General features: G+C 39.6%; 1 protein-coding gene across 1 annotated transcript in view; it reads right to left on the bottom strand.

The window, feature by feature from the left end:
• Positions 1 to 19,797, bottom strand: part of SPEF2 (sperm flagellar 2) — a 164,928-nt gene that overhangs the window by 58,545 nt on the left and 86,586 nt on the right. Inside the window, exons 20-24 of the mRNA XM_060091629.1 lie at positions 13,494 to 13,642; positions 9,105 to 9,232; positions 8,883 to 9,021; positions 5,622 to 5,759; positions 2,298 to 2,449 (exon numbers count right to left, since the gene is read on the bottom strand). Coding sequence (XP_059947612.1) covers positions 2,298 to 2,449; positions 5,622 to 5,759; positions 8,883 to 9,021; positions 9,105 to 9,232; positions 13,494 to 13,642 — 706 coding nt within the window. The remainder of the gene's footprint in view (positions 1 to 2,297; positions 2,450 to 5,621; positions 5,760 to 8,882; positions 9,022 to 9,104; positions 9,233 to 13,493; positions 13,643 to 19,797) is intronic.

Below are 19,797 nucleotides of genomic sequence, written 5' to 3'. Positions count from 1 at the left end.
ATTTTAGAGCTGCCCCTGGGAATGTTCTATCCCTGAAGGATCCCAGGATCTCAAAGGCTACCTGCAGGGAACGATCCACCGAGCAGAATGCTAATTGTGCTGGGATCCCCCTCGGTGATAGAACATAGGAAGAGCTTTCAGCTAGGGCAAGGAATGGGCAGAGAGGAGCTCCAAGGATGCCTTTGCTAAAATTTGAGGAGGAACAAGCATTTGGCTTGGCATACTCAAGTTGCCGGGGACAAGAGCAGTGATGCAGAGAGCTGGCTGGGAACTCCAGCACACAATTAGCTTGGCATTGTTTTGAAGCATCAGATGAGGTTTTCTGAAGTTGGCTCTTTGATTCTCATAGTGCTTGGAATTCTGACAGTGCACCATGTCTTATAAAGGCAACGTGTTGAGGGTCTACAACTCAGTATATGTCCACCTACAAGGACAATTGACGTTTTAATAATCAAGTAGTGCTCAATCTCAGTCACTGAGACGTGAGATTCATGTGTCTAATAAGATAAAGGCTGTGTGATCATCTCTACATGTTTAATATGGGACAATAGGTGTTCCTAACACCTTGCTTTGAAGAACAGCAGTGGTGGCGTATCATTTAGAAAAGGGATCTGGATTTAGAATTCATTTACTGGGAAAAATTCTGGTCAGCTAGCTCTCTCACTATCAGTAGATGTATCAGTAGATACAAACTGGGGCATGTCACTCGACTTTCTGAGGCTCCATTCCTTATGGAAAAATACAAATATAATAATAATATTGTTACACATTATTGGTTATTAGTTAACACCATTATTATTATTATTATTATTATTAGGTTGTTGGAGGAATAAAATAGACAAGCTATGTGAACATGCTTCACACTCTGCTCGTTTCCCTATACATAGTAAAGAGACTGGTTTGTTGGTTGATGCATTGATTAGCTGAGAGTTCCAGGGGATACTCACCACAGTGATCTGAGGTTGAGATTGGTGCAGAGTGTTTTGCAAAAAGTAAGAACTGGCTGTTCTTTTGCCTGTTTCATTCTACTAACCAACATTAATAGCTTCCCCATTATGTCTGACTTGCTATTTTGTGCTAAGAACAGAATGCCCTGCTACTATAGACATTGAAACTTGGCCTCTTTTGATGACTCTGATGGTTCATATCACTTTGGGAAATTTTTATTGTTCTTAATTACAAAGTTATCTTTCAGAAGCTTGCTGAGTTAAACATTTCTCTTGTATCTGTGTCAAAAAGAGGGTTCAGACTTCTTGTGTTTTCTTGCTTACTCGTGGTCCTTACAAGGACATGATGCGACCAGATGGAAGAAGCCTAGAGAGAAATAGCCCTCAGATCACTGTGGAATCCTATCGTGCACAGGCCACTTCAAATCCTTTCTGGAATAAGGGAGGGTAAAAGGAGGAATGTAAGAACATGTGATACTCACAATTAAAACAGTGCATGTGAGGAAGAATAATTTGCTGTCATATTATGCAATAATATGATGACGATAATAGTCATCACTTATTGAGAGTCACTGGGACTAGGTCTCAAGTCTTCTGACTCCCAGGCATGGTGCTACGTGTTTTGAGGATTTCATTTTCTGTAATCTTCACAACAACCCTACTTTACAGATAAGGAAACCAAGGCTTAAGAGAGTTGGGGTGACTTTCCCAAACAAATTGTTTTAATTTACTTACATATAACTAGTAATTGCCTGAAAATGTCATTTTTCTTCCACCCTTACCACCAAGTTTATTTTCTTACTGGTGGGAATCTGATGTTAAACTGCTACTAAGTTTCAGTCTCACAAAGTCATAATCACATATGACTGAGTCTTTACTGTTTCTCAATTTCTTAACTTGTAAACGAAGGCTCATAACACCTTCCATTGTCATTTATATAATGCCATGCACACACACAAATGCACACATAGACACAGAGCTGCTTGGGACCTTTCGTAAAAGTGGTAGAGGGTCACGATCCCTTACTGGAAACCCTTGTGATCAAAGTGTTTCAGAATTCTGAATTTGTATATACTATATATTCCATAATATCCCCAGCAGTCTGTTGGAAGCAGTCCGTAACAAAACACACTATATCTCTGCAGCAAAAATGAGTAGATATTCACTATAAGTGGGATAAATAATGCATATCAATAGTCTTGAGTTGAAGTTTTCAGTTTTTAGAGTTTTTTTTTTTTTTGATTTTGGATTAGCAGATACAAGACTGTGGTTTTATTAGTGGTATTCAATTTTAAATCACAAAGCTTTATGTTGAGACTGATTACAGTGCAATGTGACAGCCTGCCTTACCTAAGCTGGGATTCCAAAATATGTTTACTATCCAGTTGGACCAATGGGACTCGAGTAAATCTTTTAGTGTCATCTGTTGGGATTTTACATTCCATTCCCCTGTAATAATCTTGAAGCAGTCTCTTCGTATCTTGGAAACGGTTCAGTTCTGCCTTTAATAGAAAATATGAATGTTAATACCCAAGACAGAACAAGCTGATCTGTACATATGTTCTATATAAGCCCTGTAAGCATTATTTTATTTTTTAGTTTTTTTTTTTTTTTTTTTTTTTTTGCAGTACGCGGGCCTCTCACTGTTGTGGCCTCTCCCGTTGCGGAGCACAGACTCTGGACATGCAGGCTCAGCGGCCATGGCTCACGGGCCCAGCCGCTCCGCGGCATGTGGGATCTTCCCAGACCGGGGCATGAACCCGTGTCCCCTGCATCGGCAGGCGGACTCTCAACCACTGCACCACCAGGGAAACCCTGAATAAGATGCCATCATATATCATATAAGCAGAATTGATCAAAAGTCCTCTCACATTTATGGTAACTAGTAAATAATGGTTTCTTACTGTTTCTCTCATCACAGAAACTTAGCTTTGAAAGAAATCTTAGAAATCATCTACCATAGCATTTTCTAAAATTTATTTCGTAGAAGCTTTGTCCTATAAGCTCTTAATGAGCACCATGCTGGGAAAAAAACAAACAAAAACTTTGCAACGTCAAATAATTTCAGAAATGTGGGGTTAACATACCAAAAGAGTTTCTATATTGCAGGGCATCTTAGTATCTTAATATGTCAATATGCTTGTCAATCTCCCAGGGAGAGGGAAGGGTAGAGTACATAGCCTTTCCCAAAGTCTTCTGATCATCAAGTCCTTCTTTTGTGAAACATCGTGTAGGACTAGTGTTCCATGGAATCCACTTTGGGAAATACTTATCTAGGCACATGCCCTTGAAAACTTTCATGAAGATTCTTTCCCCTCCATAAATATGTGCAAGCTTCTGCTTATGAGCTCCTGGACCAGCAGCTCAAGTGCCTGAAAAGTCTGTTATTTGATGGACAGTTCCAATCATTAGGATCGTTCTTCATTTATTGAACTGAAATCTACTACTCTCCTGTAGTTTACAGCTTTGGCTTTTCATAGGATCATGCCAATCAGTGCAGAACTAGGCTTCTTCTGTTCTAGGTGGCTAGCCTTTAACTATGTGAACACTGATGACAAAGCAGTGGTTAGGGGTACTGGCTCAAGAGTTAGATTCCCTCAGTCCAAATCCCAGCTCTCCTACTACTGACATGTGGCATTGGGCAAATCACTTCATCTATGTTTGCCTCAGTTTCCTCATCTGTGAAGTGAGGATTGTGAAAGAAATTACAGCCTAGGGTTGTTGTGAAGGTTTAACCTTCACATGAAGAGTCCTTAGAACAGAGTAAGAACTTAATAAATATTAGCTTTTATTTCCTTTACTCTCTTTTTTCCTAGTTGGCTTTAGATGTGGATTCTGTTTCTCAGGGAGAGGGTCTGAAATGTAGGTCTTGTGGGGTGTAAGAGTTATACCATTTCCAAAAGAGGCACATATTGCTTGGACTAATGGGAATGATTTACAAAAATTCTCGAATCCCTTTGCCTTCGTTACTGGATTTCAGTTATTTCTACCATAAACTTTTGAAACAGCTGTTCCAGCATTCAATCTCTGGTTACCCAAACTGGTGTCCCGGGGATGTTACCCAGGCAGGTTTAGGCTGCTGGCTGTCTTGCCTTCTTCCTCAGCACAGCCCATGCCTTGTAACCCCCACCTGGATCCCAGAGCTAGCAATCAGTGAGGTTGCTACTGCTTCTCAGGCCGCTGCCTCCTGTGGTCCAGCTTGCCCCCGAACCAGGGGCTTGTCCCTGTGAGTGCTGGAAGTACTCGCATCCACGGTCTTTTGTTAAACAAGGATTTATTGAACACCTACTATGCGCTAGCTCCAGTGATCCTCAGCTAAATATTCTCATTTCCTGCAGTAACTCCTCCTGTTAGCTAATCAGTTCAAGACCTGAAAGGTACCCTTTTCCACTCTATTCTCACTGCTATTTTCTTAGGAAGAAATACTCATGTAGACACAGCTTGACCAAGACAGCCTTCATAATCCTCTCAGCATGACTAAACTATAGACAGGTTTCTTCCTAACTCCAGACTCCTGACCTCCCTTTTCTTAGAGTATTTACTTTAGGAAACTTGTCTTTGTAAGTCCATTCTCTGTCCCTTTGAGATGTGAATCTTTTCAAAATCCTCCTGCTGGTTTTAGAAATCAGAACTGTCTCTCTCAAGAACCTGGGAACCATCTCTTTGAAATGTAAGCATATGAAATGAAAATAGAATTCCTATGTCCTGGTCCTCTGGGAGGAGCGGAGTCTGACTTAGGAAGACACCTTGCTCCTAGTTGTAAAACTACGTGCATCAAGAAGAGAAGGGAGGGCTTCCCTGGTAGCACAGTGGTTGAGAGTCCGCCTGCCGATGCAGGAGACACAGGTTCATTGCAGGGGACATGGGTTCGTGCCCCGGTCTGGGAAGATCCCACATGCCACGGAGTGGCTGGGCCCGTGAGCCATGGCCGCTGAGCATGCGTGTCTGGGGCCTGTGCTCCACAGCAGGAGAGGCCACAAAAAAAAAAAAAAAAAAAAAAGAGAAGGGAAAGTTTACTTTTCCTTTAGATGAGGCCAATCAAGCAACACAGGTTGTGCATGACACCCCACCTTGCCCCAGTTCTTAAAAACTCTCCAGCCCTTATTCTTGGCAGAGCTGGGTATCCAGACTTGGTCTGTGCTCTCTCCCCTATTGTTGACAATACCTTGGCATAAAATCAACGTCTGTCTCTTCAACTTGTCCAATGTAATTCATTATTTTAATGGGCTGCAAAAATAAATTAATCAGATTGTTCCGATGAATAGTCTATTTTTCCAATCTGGACACAAACGTTTTTCAGGAATCAAGTGCCTGCTGAGTCTGATCCAGCCCACGCTCTTGTGGCAGGGCTGCTTTCCCGGGGACACTTTGGGTGTCTGCTGGGAGAGGCTGGCGTGGTAACGATCCAGGACAGACACCATCTCTGCTGTCCCCTCCACAGCTCTAGGCCACCTGGAAACAGCTGGTGGGTTGTAGCTTGAGAGGCTACCAGTTCTCGTGTTTGTTCGGCCGGGGACAGAATGGCTTATTTCAGCTAACCTCCTTGGCAAGTTGGAGCTCAGGCTGGGCAGAGTGCTGTGAGTAAAACAAGCCCCTCACATTCCCAGAGGAGTGGTTACAGGATGGGCGTGGCCATGGAGAGAAGAGTCTGTCATCCCGACCGGCCGCTCTTACCTGCGTCAGTGAGAAGAAATGGTTCATTGCGATTCCGATCGCGTCCTGCAACCAGCTCTCGTTAATGATGTCCAGAAGCTCCTGCTCCGCCTCTTCCCTGCGGGCATCACAGATGTCCCACAGGCGGTCCCGTAAATCCTGCACGCAGACACTGCTGTGAGGCTTCAGAATCACAGCTCAGATGACCTCCATATAATAAAACTAAAATCCTTTGCCTGTCTTAATGTGCCTGAAGAAAATTTAGACCTAATACACTCATATATTTTATCCCTTCGGTCAACAAATATTTATTTTGCTTCTGCTCTGTCAGGCCTTAACTTTCTAAACCCCCCCTCAGCACACCTGGTGCCCAGGTCCACAGTTTACTTTACTCATGCGGGGCTATGTTTTATGTATTCTAATCCTTCCTCACAAGATTTGATTGGCCAAAAAAGACCTTTCAGGGAATTTTTGAGGAAATGGTGCATTGTTGGTGTAAGAAACATGCTGCTTTATTGAATCCGAGGGCATAGGCTTGTTAATTAATCATGAGTGGAGCATGTCATTCTCCAAGAAATAGGATTGTCTGAAAATAAGCTTTGTATTGCAGAGCTAGCAGTGAAAAAAAAATCTTTTAAAGATCCCAGCTCTGCTACTTACCATATCCTGAGGAATAATGTTGATGATACCTTTCTATGTGTGTCAGTGTTCAGAATATGTCATTATACTTATATTGACTCATTTTAATGCCTCACAACCACCTTGGGTCCTATTATTTTCTTCATTTTGCAGATGAGGATACTGAATCAGTCACAGAGAGGTTATTTTCCTAAAGTCACATTATGAGCAAGTGGTGGAGTCAGGATATGAGCCTCTGGTCTTGTCTGTACCACTAGATTAGGGCTCAGTTCCTTGACCTGTGAAATGGGGATATTATTTACCCTTTGGATGTGCTGCAGTTAACCTAAGCCTATAAAGCACTTAGCACAGTATTTAGCACACAATAATTCCTCAGTTATAAACAGTATCATAATCTTATTCATAGCAATAAAATATCTGTTTAATTAAAATTTCATTAAGAAAATATATACAGTCCAATAAAACTTGACAGTTTTCACGATCATAATTATTTATTGAACATTTACTGTGTGTTGGGCATTGTGTTAAGTGCCTGACGTTGATTACCTCACAAATCCCCACAGTAACCAAGGGAGAAGTTTCTGATGTGAAATTTGATGCCCAGAGATGTTGAGTCACTTGCCTATGGTTTCAGCGTGGTGAAGTCAGGAATTCGAACGCAAACAGTTTGATTCCAGTGCCTATAGTGGATTTTACTTCTGTGATGCTGTGTTTATGGAACACTTAGCATTTTGGTTTGTTATCCTGTGGGGGCTTCACATGAAGTGAAAGCATCACAGGCATTTTTATAGCTCTACACTAATATCAGAACAGTACGCCATTCTTTTAGAGCTGATCTTGATGTCTCCCTGGTCTTTCCACAAATGCTATATCAGACATCCAGTGAGGACTGGCTTCTGTTCCTCAAACATTTAGTTATACATTTTAAAAAGACAGGAGAGGAAGCAGTTGAGGAGAAAGTACAAAAGCAGGAGCCTGGGACCTTGTTTCTAGTTCTCTTTCTGCTCCCGACTCACTGGGAGGCCTTAGCAAGTGCCAGTGTCTCTGTGGCTTGGTTTTCTAATGGTAAAGTGAGGACAACATGATAGCAGAACCTTTCCGTTAACTTCTTAGGATTGGAATGAAAGAAGCCAAGAACAAGGAATATTACCAGGAATAAAGAGGTTAACTACTGGCAAATAGGATTATGGATTTGTCATTTCCAATTTTGCTTCTTTTAAATGTCTAATCTGTCTATAATAAACATATGGTACTTTTGGAATACAGGAGGGCCAGGATTGTGAATAGGCAGGAAAGAGATAGGAAAGGCAGATATGTTTTACGATTACCATTTGAGGAATGTCTAAGATAAAAGACTTCAGTTTATTGTGACATAGATTAGTGCAATACCTCCTGGATTAAACCCTCCAGGACCCTGGTCATCCAAGCTACCATAATGCCTTCACTTAATTTCAATAGCTTCCCAGCTGGTTTTCCAACTGCTCTCAAACACACCAAGTATCCTCCCTCTTCATTGCCTTCGCTTTTCCCTATGCCTGATACACTCTTCCTCCCAAAATCTGCACGGCTTATCTCATTCAATCTCTCCTGTCCTGAGTTTGCTCAAATATTGCCTTCTCAGTGGGCCTTTCCACAACTACCATATACTAAATGGTACATCAAGGTTCCTTCCCTCCCTGCCCTGCTTTCCTCCTTCACGTAGCTCATATTATCAGTGACATACTCGCTATACATTTACTTGTTTATTGCTTATCCTTTGCATTCTGGCCCCCAGAACATAAACTTCCTGAGGTCATAGGCTTTTTGTTCAGTGTTGAATCCCCTGCCCCTTGAGTAGTGCCGGGACCATGGTAGAAGCTCAATAAATATTCACAGAGCAGATGAATGGGTCATGGGGTAGAGCTTGGGAATTTGTTGTTGTTGACAAATAAATACTGAGATTATAATCAGGTATGACTACTAGTAGCCTATACTTAAGGTTGTGGAAGGGGAAAGAATTACCCTGACAGGATAAGGGGCTCTGTAAATCTACACAGGAAAGACAAAAGGTTGAAAATCAGGTCGACAAAAGATTGAAATCAGGCTTCTTGTACATCAGAGGACCTTTTCTAAAGCATCAGGGTAATATACTCCATTTGTGAATTTAACAAAATCTGCCTGTCTACCAAGTGCCAGGCACTGTGCTGCTGGAATACAAAGATGTATGAGATTTGGTACCTTCCCTCAAGGGATCTATTCGATAGAGGCAACACTTCAGGCTTTCTGGGATGTTCCCTCATTCCCCTTCTCCCTGACATCAACCAACCATATAACTGTATCCAAGAGAGGCATGTACTTAATACCAGGCTTGGACACACTTACATGACCCAACAAAAGGTTTAGGAGTCTACAAAGTAGATGCCCGGAATGCTCTTGCACTGCTGGCCTTGGCTTCTCCTTCCAGAAGCATTGGCTACCATATTCTCATTCTGAACTCAAAGTACAGAAGAGCGATTGTTCTTGAAAGTCAGCAGGTTGGTGTTCAAATCATTTCCCCCCTCATCCTCACACCTCATGAGAGTAAGGAGGAGATGAATTAGGCTTTTGAAGTACAAGATTTGAGAGTGTGGAAACTCTGGCCTCGCGGGTCATGGATTCCCTTACATTCACTCTTTGGTGTAGTTCAGCCTTCGTTTCCTCATCATCCCACAGGTCATCAGGAAGAGAGTTGAAATCAGCCTGCCACTGAGATACAAAATCTTGCTTGTGGTCCGGATGCCTTAGAAACTGCTGGAAACCTGTTCTGTAAGGCATTTGGAGAATCAGACGGAGCTTATATGTCCCGCCTCTAAACTACACGGTTGTAACTTTGGAAATTTTACTTACCTAATATCATATAAGTAAGCAATCACCATATGCTGGCCTTCTCTCAGGTGCCTGAGTACTATTTTGATGGAATTTATATAGGAATTTTCTATCAGTTTCCAGTAAGGTACTAAAAATGATCGTATTTCCTGTTAAATGGTAAAGCATAAAAATCATAATTTCAAAGTGAAAATTCTTCTGTGTAATTGAGTCAAAAGGGCACTACTAAGCAAGAAGATCAAGATGCAACTGCAGTCACTTAAGGCATCTCTGTGAAACTTCTTGCTCCTCCTTCCTCTCCCTCCCCCAGCTAATTCCTATTTCAAATCATTCTTCATGTCTGAGCGCAGGGTGCTCTGCGAACTGATGAACTGATGGCATTAATTATAACTGCTTATTTATTTGTCTATATTCACCTCTAGAACAGCAGTCTCATGAAACCAGGAAGAATTGCTATCTTATTCACCACTAAACAGTTTTTCCTATAACTACCACAGTGTCTGGGACATAGTAAGTGCTCAAGAAATATTTACTGCATGAGTGAATTGAATAATCACAGACCTCACATTTTGTCTAAGTTGGAGAACACCTAGGGTTCATGTCAGGGTGATGATGAGTTATTTCTCTGAATTCTCCCTTGAGGTTTTACCTTTGCTGTAAAGTGCACCATGAAAATCAGAAAGTTTCTTTTACATTATCTTTAATGATGCAAATAAACAATGAAAAATAAGAAGTAATCAAATTGAAATAAAATTGAAGATACATATTATATTTTAATATAAACTTGCTGTACTAATTTTTCCCTTATTGGTTGTGCATTTATTGATTCAGGGACTTCGCAATGGGGACCTTGGAGGTCATCTGGGCTAACTTCCTCTTCAACTGAGAAATGCCAAGAGATCTAGAGACAGATTATCCAATCTCTGTGGACCTCACTGATACATTAGGCACATTTCAATGCAAGCCCCTCCAGGGTCACACAACTTGTGTTAGTGGAAAATGCTTCCTGTGTTGAGAAGAAATTTGCCTTTCTGTATTTTCTACTTATAAGCCCTAGCTGTGCCCCTTGGAGAAGGACAGTCTACATTCACACCATCTTCCCTATGACATCCTGTCAAATATTTGAAGACATCGGTGAGAAGTAGGCTGGAATTCAGGATGAAACTCACTTGCTTTTGTATTTCCAACATCTAGTACAGTATTTGCAAATAACAGTTACTCAACAAATGTTAATATAGGTGTAAGCAGAGTCACCTGAACCCAATTTTATCATCAGTTAAATTTTCAGGAGACTGGATGGCTTCATCTGGTTCTAAAGGCCTATGGTTCTATGTCCAACCATACTTCAAGTATTCATTTATCATACACATTTACAGTTCTTTCAACACTTCTCTGAAATTATTTTAACACCTTTCTCTTACCTAGAGCACCTCTCTGGTTTCTAGTTTTTCATGTTCTCTCTTAGAAGATGTGGTATCTAGAGTGGTGCTGAAGACCATTTTAAGTAAGCTGACTACTAAACCTCCCTCCTGGTGACTTCAAGTCATTAATTAACACTCTGTGCGAGGAGAGTTACCACCTAGGAATGGACCTAATTGAACTAACATCCTTATTTATTTACAAGAACTTCATGAGAAATTGTCAAATACTATTTTGAATTCAAGGTATACTATGTTCATGGTACTTCTCTGACCCACATACTCAACCTTGTTATCAAAGAAAAGGAACAGGCCAGTTCAGCAGGACTTAGTCTTAGTAAACCTGTCTGACCTCTGGGTGATCATTTTGTATGTTACAAGTGCTCAGAGGCATGTGTTTAATAATTTTCTTTCCAATTTTGTCAGGGATTAACATCTGGATCATTGGTCTTGAATGCTACTAAATCCCATCCACCTTTTGTTAAACATTAGTTATTAGCCCACATCTGGTCTTCTAGATTCTCCCGTATCTTCTGTGATTTCTATGAGTTATCAATAATGTCCCATCTGTAGTTTATTTAATTCTCTGGGATGTTATTTTTCTTGGTCTAGGCACGTGAACTTATGTGATGTGACTAGATGTTAAGACCTATCTTTTCCAATTAAATAGTCTTCTCTTCATTGACTGAAGCATAATAGGAAATTGGGCAGCCAAAGCAAGTATCCTCCAAGCTTCAGAAGCTAGAAAGCAAAGACCTATCACTCCACTGCCTCCTTGGTGGTCTCTGAACCTTCTCTTGGGGCTGGCAAAGGGATAAGGACCCAGGCTTCCCTTGAACTTGGTTGCTGCCTCCACCTGAGAGAGCCAGATATGGAAGCAATCCCCCTCTTTCTCTCACTCTGTCTCCTTCCCCATGCCTATTGAGGTAAGATATATCTGGGGTCCCTGGAAGGCCTGGAACTAGGGTTGCCACATAAAGTATAGGATGCCTATATATACTTCATTGATTATCTGAAATTTAAATTCATTTAACTGGGCATCTGTTTTTCCTCTCCATTAGTAGGTAAGCTGTGCAGCTCATGTGTGAGAAGCTTAGAGTAGAAAAGGACTAGGGTAGGTCATGTGGCATGCTTTGTTTCCAGGTTCTAGGCTAATTCTGCTTGTAGCAAAAAGGAGTTCTCTACCTGGTTTCACTTAGGTAACTAGAGGTCCAGGCTGTATATCCTCCCATCGTCCCTCCAGACCAACTCCCCATCCTTCACTCTCCATCCTACTCAGTGATTGCTCTAGGAGGCTAACTCATGTGAACTACTTCAGGAAACTCCCTTGCCTTCCACTTCCCAGTCAAGAGATATGAGAGCAGGAAGGACATGAGGTCTGGTTATATGCTTCCCTGCTCTTCTCTGCTGGTCACTGTGGGTGGCTGCATCCTCTGGGAAGGCCACAGCCCCTGGCAGGTGGCCCTCTCCATGCACAGGTCTTCCTGAGGTCTGGACATCTGCTCCCTGTTCTCACCTTCTCAGGCCTATGGGCCATAAGAGCTCCGGGCTCTCTCTTGTTGAGGGTAACAATCTAATCCTTGTAGATTTTCTCATTTACTGGCCACATACATATAAATTATCCTTTATTCAACTTTCTTTAAATTATCTTCTGTTTTCTGCCAGGATCCTGACTAGAAGATCTGCAATGGAAGCTGGTGCCATATCTCAGTGTGAATATTTATTTTTCACTCATGTTCTCTATTTCCCTCTTGTCCTCTATGAATTTATTTCTCTCAAGAGCTTCAATGTTTGGAATTAAGGATTAGATTTTAATATTTTTGTCCCTCACTCTCCAACTCCTACCAAATAATATCATTTTAATTTTATCTCCTTCCCAAAAACCACTTCTGTATCCTGCTTCTATGACAGTTTTTGAATATATTTCTTTTTCAAAGTAGCTACAATTTGGCTGAGTGAGGGTAATTACACACATCTGTAATTCTATCATTTAATGTTCTCATCTTCAAATATTTTCTGTTCTAATTTCTCCCTCAATGCTAATTAATTCATCAAAGGCTTATCAAGAATCTCTAACATACTCTTCACTGTATTTGATTCTGTATTGAATACAGTGAATTGTCTCACATGTTCCTACCCTCCCCCAAAGAATTTACAATTTAATTGAGGAGATAAGTAAGACATTTCCCTAGGAATGTTCAATAATAATTGCAATTCATGATTGGGTCTCAAGTGCCTGGCACAGATGGTCAGGGCTAAGAGTTCATAAGAGTAAGAAACCATGGAGGACTGGAATTAAGAAGACAGGGACTGAGTCTTTCAAAAAACTCTTTGTCTTTTAAAAAAGTTTTAAAAGAAAGGCCATTCTGTGTGATTCTCCCAAGATGGTGTATCTATTAAAGCAGCCGGATTTGCCTAGGTGACAACTGGGCTTTGTAGCTGTCAGAGCATAAAGAACTGAATGGAGCTTCCAGGGCTCACATGGGCATCTCCTTGCCTGACACTAGGGTACCCATTTAAAGAGCTCAGGCCAGATAGCTCTCTGTTCTTTTATTAGTTTAGTTAACTTCAAAATTTTCTTTCTATTTCTAAAAAGTCAGGGGTTAAAATTCACTTGAAAGCATTATGATGTGGGCATGAGAGCATGGTTGGAGGGCTATAATTTGCTGGATATGTGTTCTGGGGAAGATATTCTTCCAGGAAACTGCATCTCTGCTTGTCCCTGGGGTAAAAATTGGTCCTCAAAGAACCCATTTGTTCCCCTGATTGCAGCACTCAACAGCCGCTCAAAGCATGACTCAGAAACTTTAGGGAGGAGAGAAAGCATGGGATGTGATTCAACGAGTATTCTCAAAAGATCACCTTGGCTTTTTGATGAATATATATATTACCAGCTACAAAAGGCCTTTTGGATGGTGCAAATAATGGTGTGAATCTTCCTATAAAGAGGAGAAAGAACAGATTCTACTAGCTCGAGTCTAAACTTCCGTACCTCAGGAATTGGTTCATTCACATAAACCCATTCTTCTGATCCTGGCTTAGATGGGGGTGGCACTACTGGAGCAGGTGACACAGCTGTGGAGTCAGCAGGTGATTTCTTTACTGGAACTTTCCCTCCTGGAGATTTTCCTCTGGGAGAAACTTAAACATGCATATTAAATCATGCCATTACAAGGAGATGAATGGGACCAGATTGTGCTGGCTGGATAAACCTATGATGTCATGGATCTCAGGCAATTCATTAACTACTTTTTAAGCAACTTTGGGCAGCCTTATCAAATAAAAAATAAAAAACATCATTCTCTATAGCCCCCATATTAACCAATAATACCAACAACAATTTTTTTTAAAGCAATGCAATTTCTCTTGTCCAATTAGCTATGGAAAACAATTTGATATTTTATTTTCATCTCTGTCCTTGCTTCCACAATGAACACATGGTTTTTACAAAGTTTAGGCACCAGAGAAAAGTGTATTTTATTTACTATTGCAAAAACTGGCAAATTGAACACTCACCCTGAATGAGAAAGAGGGTAGCTATAACAGGAGCGGTGCTCTTGGGGTTCTTTGAAAACCAGGGGAGGAACAGGGAGAAAGAATGCTATTGTAGGAATCAGTGAGGGATATAGGGGAGGAGAAATGGTACCTCGTGAATATTCCCACATTCCCTGGATGAGACAGAGGGTTTCTGAGTGGGGAAACTATATCTCTTTCTACAGTCGGGGTGTAGGGATGAAGGCGACTGCTGTGCTGTAGGTCTGGCTGAATTAAGGCATGGTGGGGGGGGAGGAGAAGAAGGGAGGGGAGAGAAGGAGAGGGAATGGAAAGAGAGAGGAAGGAGGAGAAGGAAGAAAAGGAGGTGGAGGAGGAGGAAGAGAAAGAGGCCTAATTTCAGCTCAAAATCCAGAAAGGGCATGTGCCCCACTCTCTGTGAGAACATCCGGGGAGGAATCCAGACCCGGGAAGCAGTACACTTATGGTCTGAAAGATCTTGTGACTGATCAAACTACCTTAACTCAGAAAGCACTGATATTTCCTTAAAGGATCAAAGTTATAGTTTGGAAATTCAGTCAGTTTAAATTCCACTTATTTTCAGTTTCCTTATTAAGATTTTAGATGCGGTTTATAGATGCCTACAGAATTTGTAGCACTTTCTTTCCCCAAAATATATTTCTTTAATGAGTATTATTTAATGATGATGCTGTTTAGAAAAGTAAATACATCTTCCACTTTTATATTAGTTTAAAATATATGGATTATAAGTAGAGGGGATATTGTTAATTATGTCATATGAACAGTTTAAATGACTTCTACTTATACAATTAAAACCAGTATTCATCATCTACAAGTTTAAAGTTGCATCTAGGTTTTATTAATTAGAAAAATTTAAGAGCATCTTTTTTCAGGTGAAAACCAAAAATTTTCATAACCTGATATATTTTTTTATATGATAATTTTTCATTCTCTGAACTGAATCTCTGGTGAAATAAAACTGACAGTACTATGGCCACTTTAAGATGAATTTCTCAAAGGAGAATTCCTAAGGAGAACTTTGTAATTATAAAAGTGAGACTGGAATGAGTTCCTTTTTCTTCTTTTCTTACATATCATGATCCTTCAGTGAAAACTAAGGGAGCCAGAGAACATTTTTGGACGATGTGCTTTGATTTCATTTAACTTTTATCTAATTGTTAACAATGAAAATGCAAGGGTAAAAGATTTGAATGAACAAAAATGTATCTATGTCACAGTGAGTGAAAGTAGATGCCACTTTTAACAAAATCTATTGACACCTCAAATGTCATGAGGGTCATTCCTTGCACTATCCATGCAACCATATGAAGACTTCATTTTCTAATAAGATATTTGCTTTCATTTGGAAGTGGATTACTGAGTCCTCAGTGTGGCCATTCTTCATGCATAAAATTCTGGAGAGTAATCTATGCTCAGCATATAGTAAATATAGATTTTAGCAATTTTTTTTGTCCAGTTATAAGAACCTAATGGTATTACACAGAAGCACGTGGAGCGAGAACAAGTATAAATAAAATAAGGTCAAAAGAAAAATGCAATTTTAGGACACGGGATTTATTTAATCATTTTATCTGTAAAGAAATGGTCAAAGTTGAAACAATAGAGCAATAGGCTTGAACAAAGAAAATAACATAGTAGGAGCTCAGTAAAGGTAAGAATAAATTTCATCAATTGATGAGAGGACATTAAGAAAACTAGAACATTTTCAGATTAAGTTGGCACTACTCAGGGAGATGAAAGGATTGTAGGAAGAAGGAAAAGATGCGAAAAGTCTGATTTATTTTAAAGAAAGGCATTATTACTACCTTTCAGTCCTAAAATATTTCCTAGTAGGATCTGGCTTAATTAAGGGCTTCCCTAGGTAGAAGTTAGAAGACTGGTTAACAGTGATGGCTTTCTTATTGCCTTGGTTCAGTGAAAAAAAGACTCTGGTTGGTGACTGAAGTGGAGACCTAGGATGCCTTGGATAAGATGAAAATTTCTGCTCTGCAGCAACGTGGCCAGGAAGAGAAAGAGGTCAGTGCCAGGTAAGGAGCCAGAGATGGAACATGAATCAGCTTATTCTCTAAATCGCTATTGAGAAGGTATTTTGGAAAAGTTTTCTCTCCTTGGTGTCCTAGAGTTCATGTTGTTAATCTACGTGGAGCTGGAGATACGGAACGTGGACAACTATAAAGTAATGAGGACTGCTTATTTGGAATCCTTTATAGGACCTGATTTTAGTATAATTATACTCAGTGATAAGCGTTGGAAACTCCTTAAGTCAATTTTGCAAAGGATTCCCCTTTTTGCCCACAGTCTTTAATAACTTGGTCTGGAGTCAATAATCATATCCCATATTTATTTAGCCCCATTTACTCTGAGCCAGATTGTGTTCCAGCTGCTTTTTTGTATATTTACTAATTCCTTAGTACAGCCACAGAGAAATTACTTTGATGACCTCATTTTACATACGAGAGAACTGAAACTCACTAAGGTCAAGTTACTTGCCCTAAGTCACTCGTATGGTAAATGGCAGAGCTAGAATGTCGGCCCAGGCAGTCTGGCTCCAGACTCCATGCATTTGACTGTCATACTTTATTGCTTTTTAGTGTCTATTGATGTAATTCATGTTCAAAAGTGTTCATTAGATTGATATTTAGAAATCTGCAACCTTTAGAGTAGTTCTTTTAATACTATTTGCTTGGCTCATAAATTGATTTTAAGACTGTGTTCTATTTAAATTGCATTACAATTAAATTACAATTTAATTTTTCTACTTGTGGTGAAAATTTTATTAAAAGCTACAGTCTGAGAAATCAATTCATTGAAAGACTTATACTAAAGAGTATAAATAATATTATTTAACTAAATTATATTAGATGATGGTATAAAGGCAAAATCCAGGGAAACTATGAGAATAGTGTTAAGAGTTAATATGGAGTGTTGATTACATTCGCCAAAGTGTAAAGAGGCTCTAACTTTCCCTTCTCATAGGTTAATGATTCCTAACAAGACACTACCTTATTTATTTATTTATTTATTTATTTATTTATTTATTTATTTGCGGTACGCGGGCCCCTCACTGCCGTGGCCTCTCCCGTTGCGGAGCACAGGCTCCGGACGCGCAGGCTCAGCGACCATGGCTCACGGGTCCAGCCGCTCTGCGGGATGTGGGACCCTCCTGGACTGGGGAACGAACCCATGTCCCCTGCATCGGCAGGCAGACTCCCAACACCTGCACCACCATGGAAGCCCTACCTTATTTATTTTGACTCTCCATTTCCTCATCTTTGAAGTGGGAAATGATCATTTATACTTCACAGGTGGTTATGAGTATTATGCAAGATTATAAAAATTATCTTGTATAGTGCCTGGTGTAGGGTAGGTACTCCATAAGAGGTAGTTTGTTAGTATGATTATGAATTATATTATCAAAGGAGATTGTTGAATTTTGATATCTGAACCATGATTGTAAATTAATCATCAACTTTCTGATGTGTGGCATCAACTTTCAGATGAAACCTAATGTGTTTTGCATGTGTTCTAAAATCTATTAGGACCTTGTACCTTGCACCACATACTCTCCTCTGTTTAAGGTCCCAGGTGATAAAAAAATGTATTTTAGAAATTAATCTTAGAAAAACTTAGGGCTTTTTATTTCTATTTCAAAGTACTGTTATGTACATGTTGTTTTAAAAATTGTAATCCAACTTAAATATTTTGGGGAACAGGACATATTATAAGTAATACATTAGAAATAACTGAATGTTTCTGATATTCCAATGGCTAAAATAGAACAATAAGTCTTGGGTATCAATATAGTAGTCCTTCAACTTTAGGGATCACCAGAATTCCCTAGAGGGCTCATTAAAATACAAATTGCTGGGCCCCTCCAGGAGTTTCAGATTCAGTAGGTCTGGGGTGGGACCAAGCATTTGTTTTTCTAATAAGTTCCCAGGTAATGCAGACGCTGCTGGTCCAGGACTGAGCTTAGAGAGCCACCACGTTAGTAGATGCATCTAGGTATTTCAATTCCATTTCATTTTCATCTTTTTTCTCTGTTCTTCCATGTCTTTCCAATTAAATGTCATTAATGTTTATAACATTGACATAACATTTATTGCTATGTGGCCTGGTAGCACTTAAACTTTAAGTCAGATCAGAAGGCAAGCACTGGAACAGTCCCAATACTAATACATGGGCAGGCCAGAAGAGCTAAAGAGGACATGATTTCCAAACATTTATTCCACAGAGCTCTAGTCCCAACGGATACCCCTCCAAGAGAGAGTTCTGCAGCCACAATGTTTTGGGATATTACATAGTGTATCTCCTACTGACTTAGAGATACATGATTACAGGAGATGCATATCTATATCGACATCTGTCTCAGTTGAGATGAAAAACATTTTAATTTGGTGTAACTCAGCATTTTCTGAAATTGATTGATTAAGGAAAACTCTTCATTTAGCCCTTAATTAACACCTCCTACGTCAGGTCATAGAGTTGAAAAGCCCTTATTTTATGAAGGAGTAAAATGGGGCCATGGCAAATGGTTGAAGATAATAAGAAATGCTTTAAGAACACCATAAATACAATTGCAAATGGCATTTCAGTGTCAAGATTTTGGAGGGAGAAGGTTGGGACTGATCTAAAACACAGAGAAAAATAGGGGTGAATCAAAGATGCCAATAGCAGGAAATAATGATAAGTCTGAAGGAATGAAAAAGGAGACGGTTCCTCAAACCATAAGAGATGTTTTCAGTATAACTGGTGTCAAACAGCCTGTGAGGTAAACAGATAACCAATCAATAGTGTTCACCCGCAATGGAATTAGTTCCAAATATTAAGAATTAAAATCATTAAGACTTCCTCCTAATGAAGGAAATCCTGTTATACATGCCCAAACAACAGCATATCTATGTAAAAGAAAGACTTCTAAATCTTGATCGAGAGTTTATCTATTTCAAATATTATTGAACACAGTAGAAACTGTGTTTATGGAAATAGAAACACAATAGTAAAATAAAAGCAAAAAATGTTTGAAAGTTCTTGGAGGTACTTAAACTGAGCTAACTGCATGACTCCAGTGAATATATATTTTACTGGTTGAACTTGTAGTTGCTTATGGCTTGAGTGTGTATACTTTCATCTAAGGATGCTCTCAAAGCATGTGAATTATTATGTCTAACTTGACGATTTGGCACCTAATATTCATAAATATATTTAATTCCTATTTTTGATGATTCTATGCTGATCCTTCATTTGCTTTTGCTTATCACAATAAGAAAGCAAGGGATGCATAATGTAAATGTGAAAATTATTCTCCTATTTGTAAACAGGTGAGATAGAGCAGAGCATAAATTATAGCCAAAATTATAGGTAAATTTTTCATCTCAGTGTTAGCTCACCAATGACTCTAGTTATATATGCCTATCAGGTCATATAATCAGAGAAGGGTAAGATTCTTTGAGAATCATGGCTATGCATCTTTAAATGCCAAAATAAAGATCCTTTTAAGCCCATCATTTTGTGAACATGGCACAATCTTGGGCTGCTACTACACTGGCAATTTGTAATGAAAAACAAAGGTACATACTTCATGACAACCCCCTTTGTATGTACCCTGCAAAAGTCAACTGTATGTGTCCATAACTGCATTTCAATCTTTAATTGGTTGGTGTAGCAGCTTCAATGTACAATCTAACTAATATGCTTTTTAAAGCCTATTTTTTTCTACCAACTGTCAATTATTTACAAAATTTTATCCTCCTTATTTCACA

The sequence above is a fragment of the Mesoplodon densirostris genome, chromosome 3 (genome assembly GCF_025265405.1).
Source record: "Mesoplodon densirostris isolate mMesDen1 chromosome 3, mMesDen1 primary haplotype, whole genome shotgun sequence".
In the NCBI taxonomy this organism is placed as follows: domain Eukaryota; kingdom Metazoa; phylum Chordata; class Mammalia; order Artiodactyla; family Ziphiidae; genus Mesoplodon; species Mesoplodon densirostris.
The sequence above is the reverse complement of the archived record's forward strand: the minus strand, read 5'-3'. Positions and strand labels throughout refer to the sequence as shown.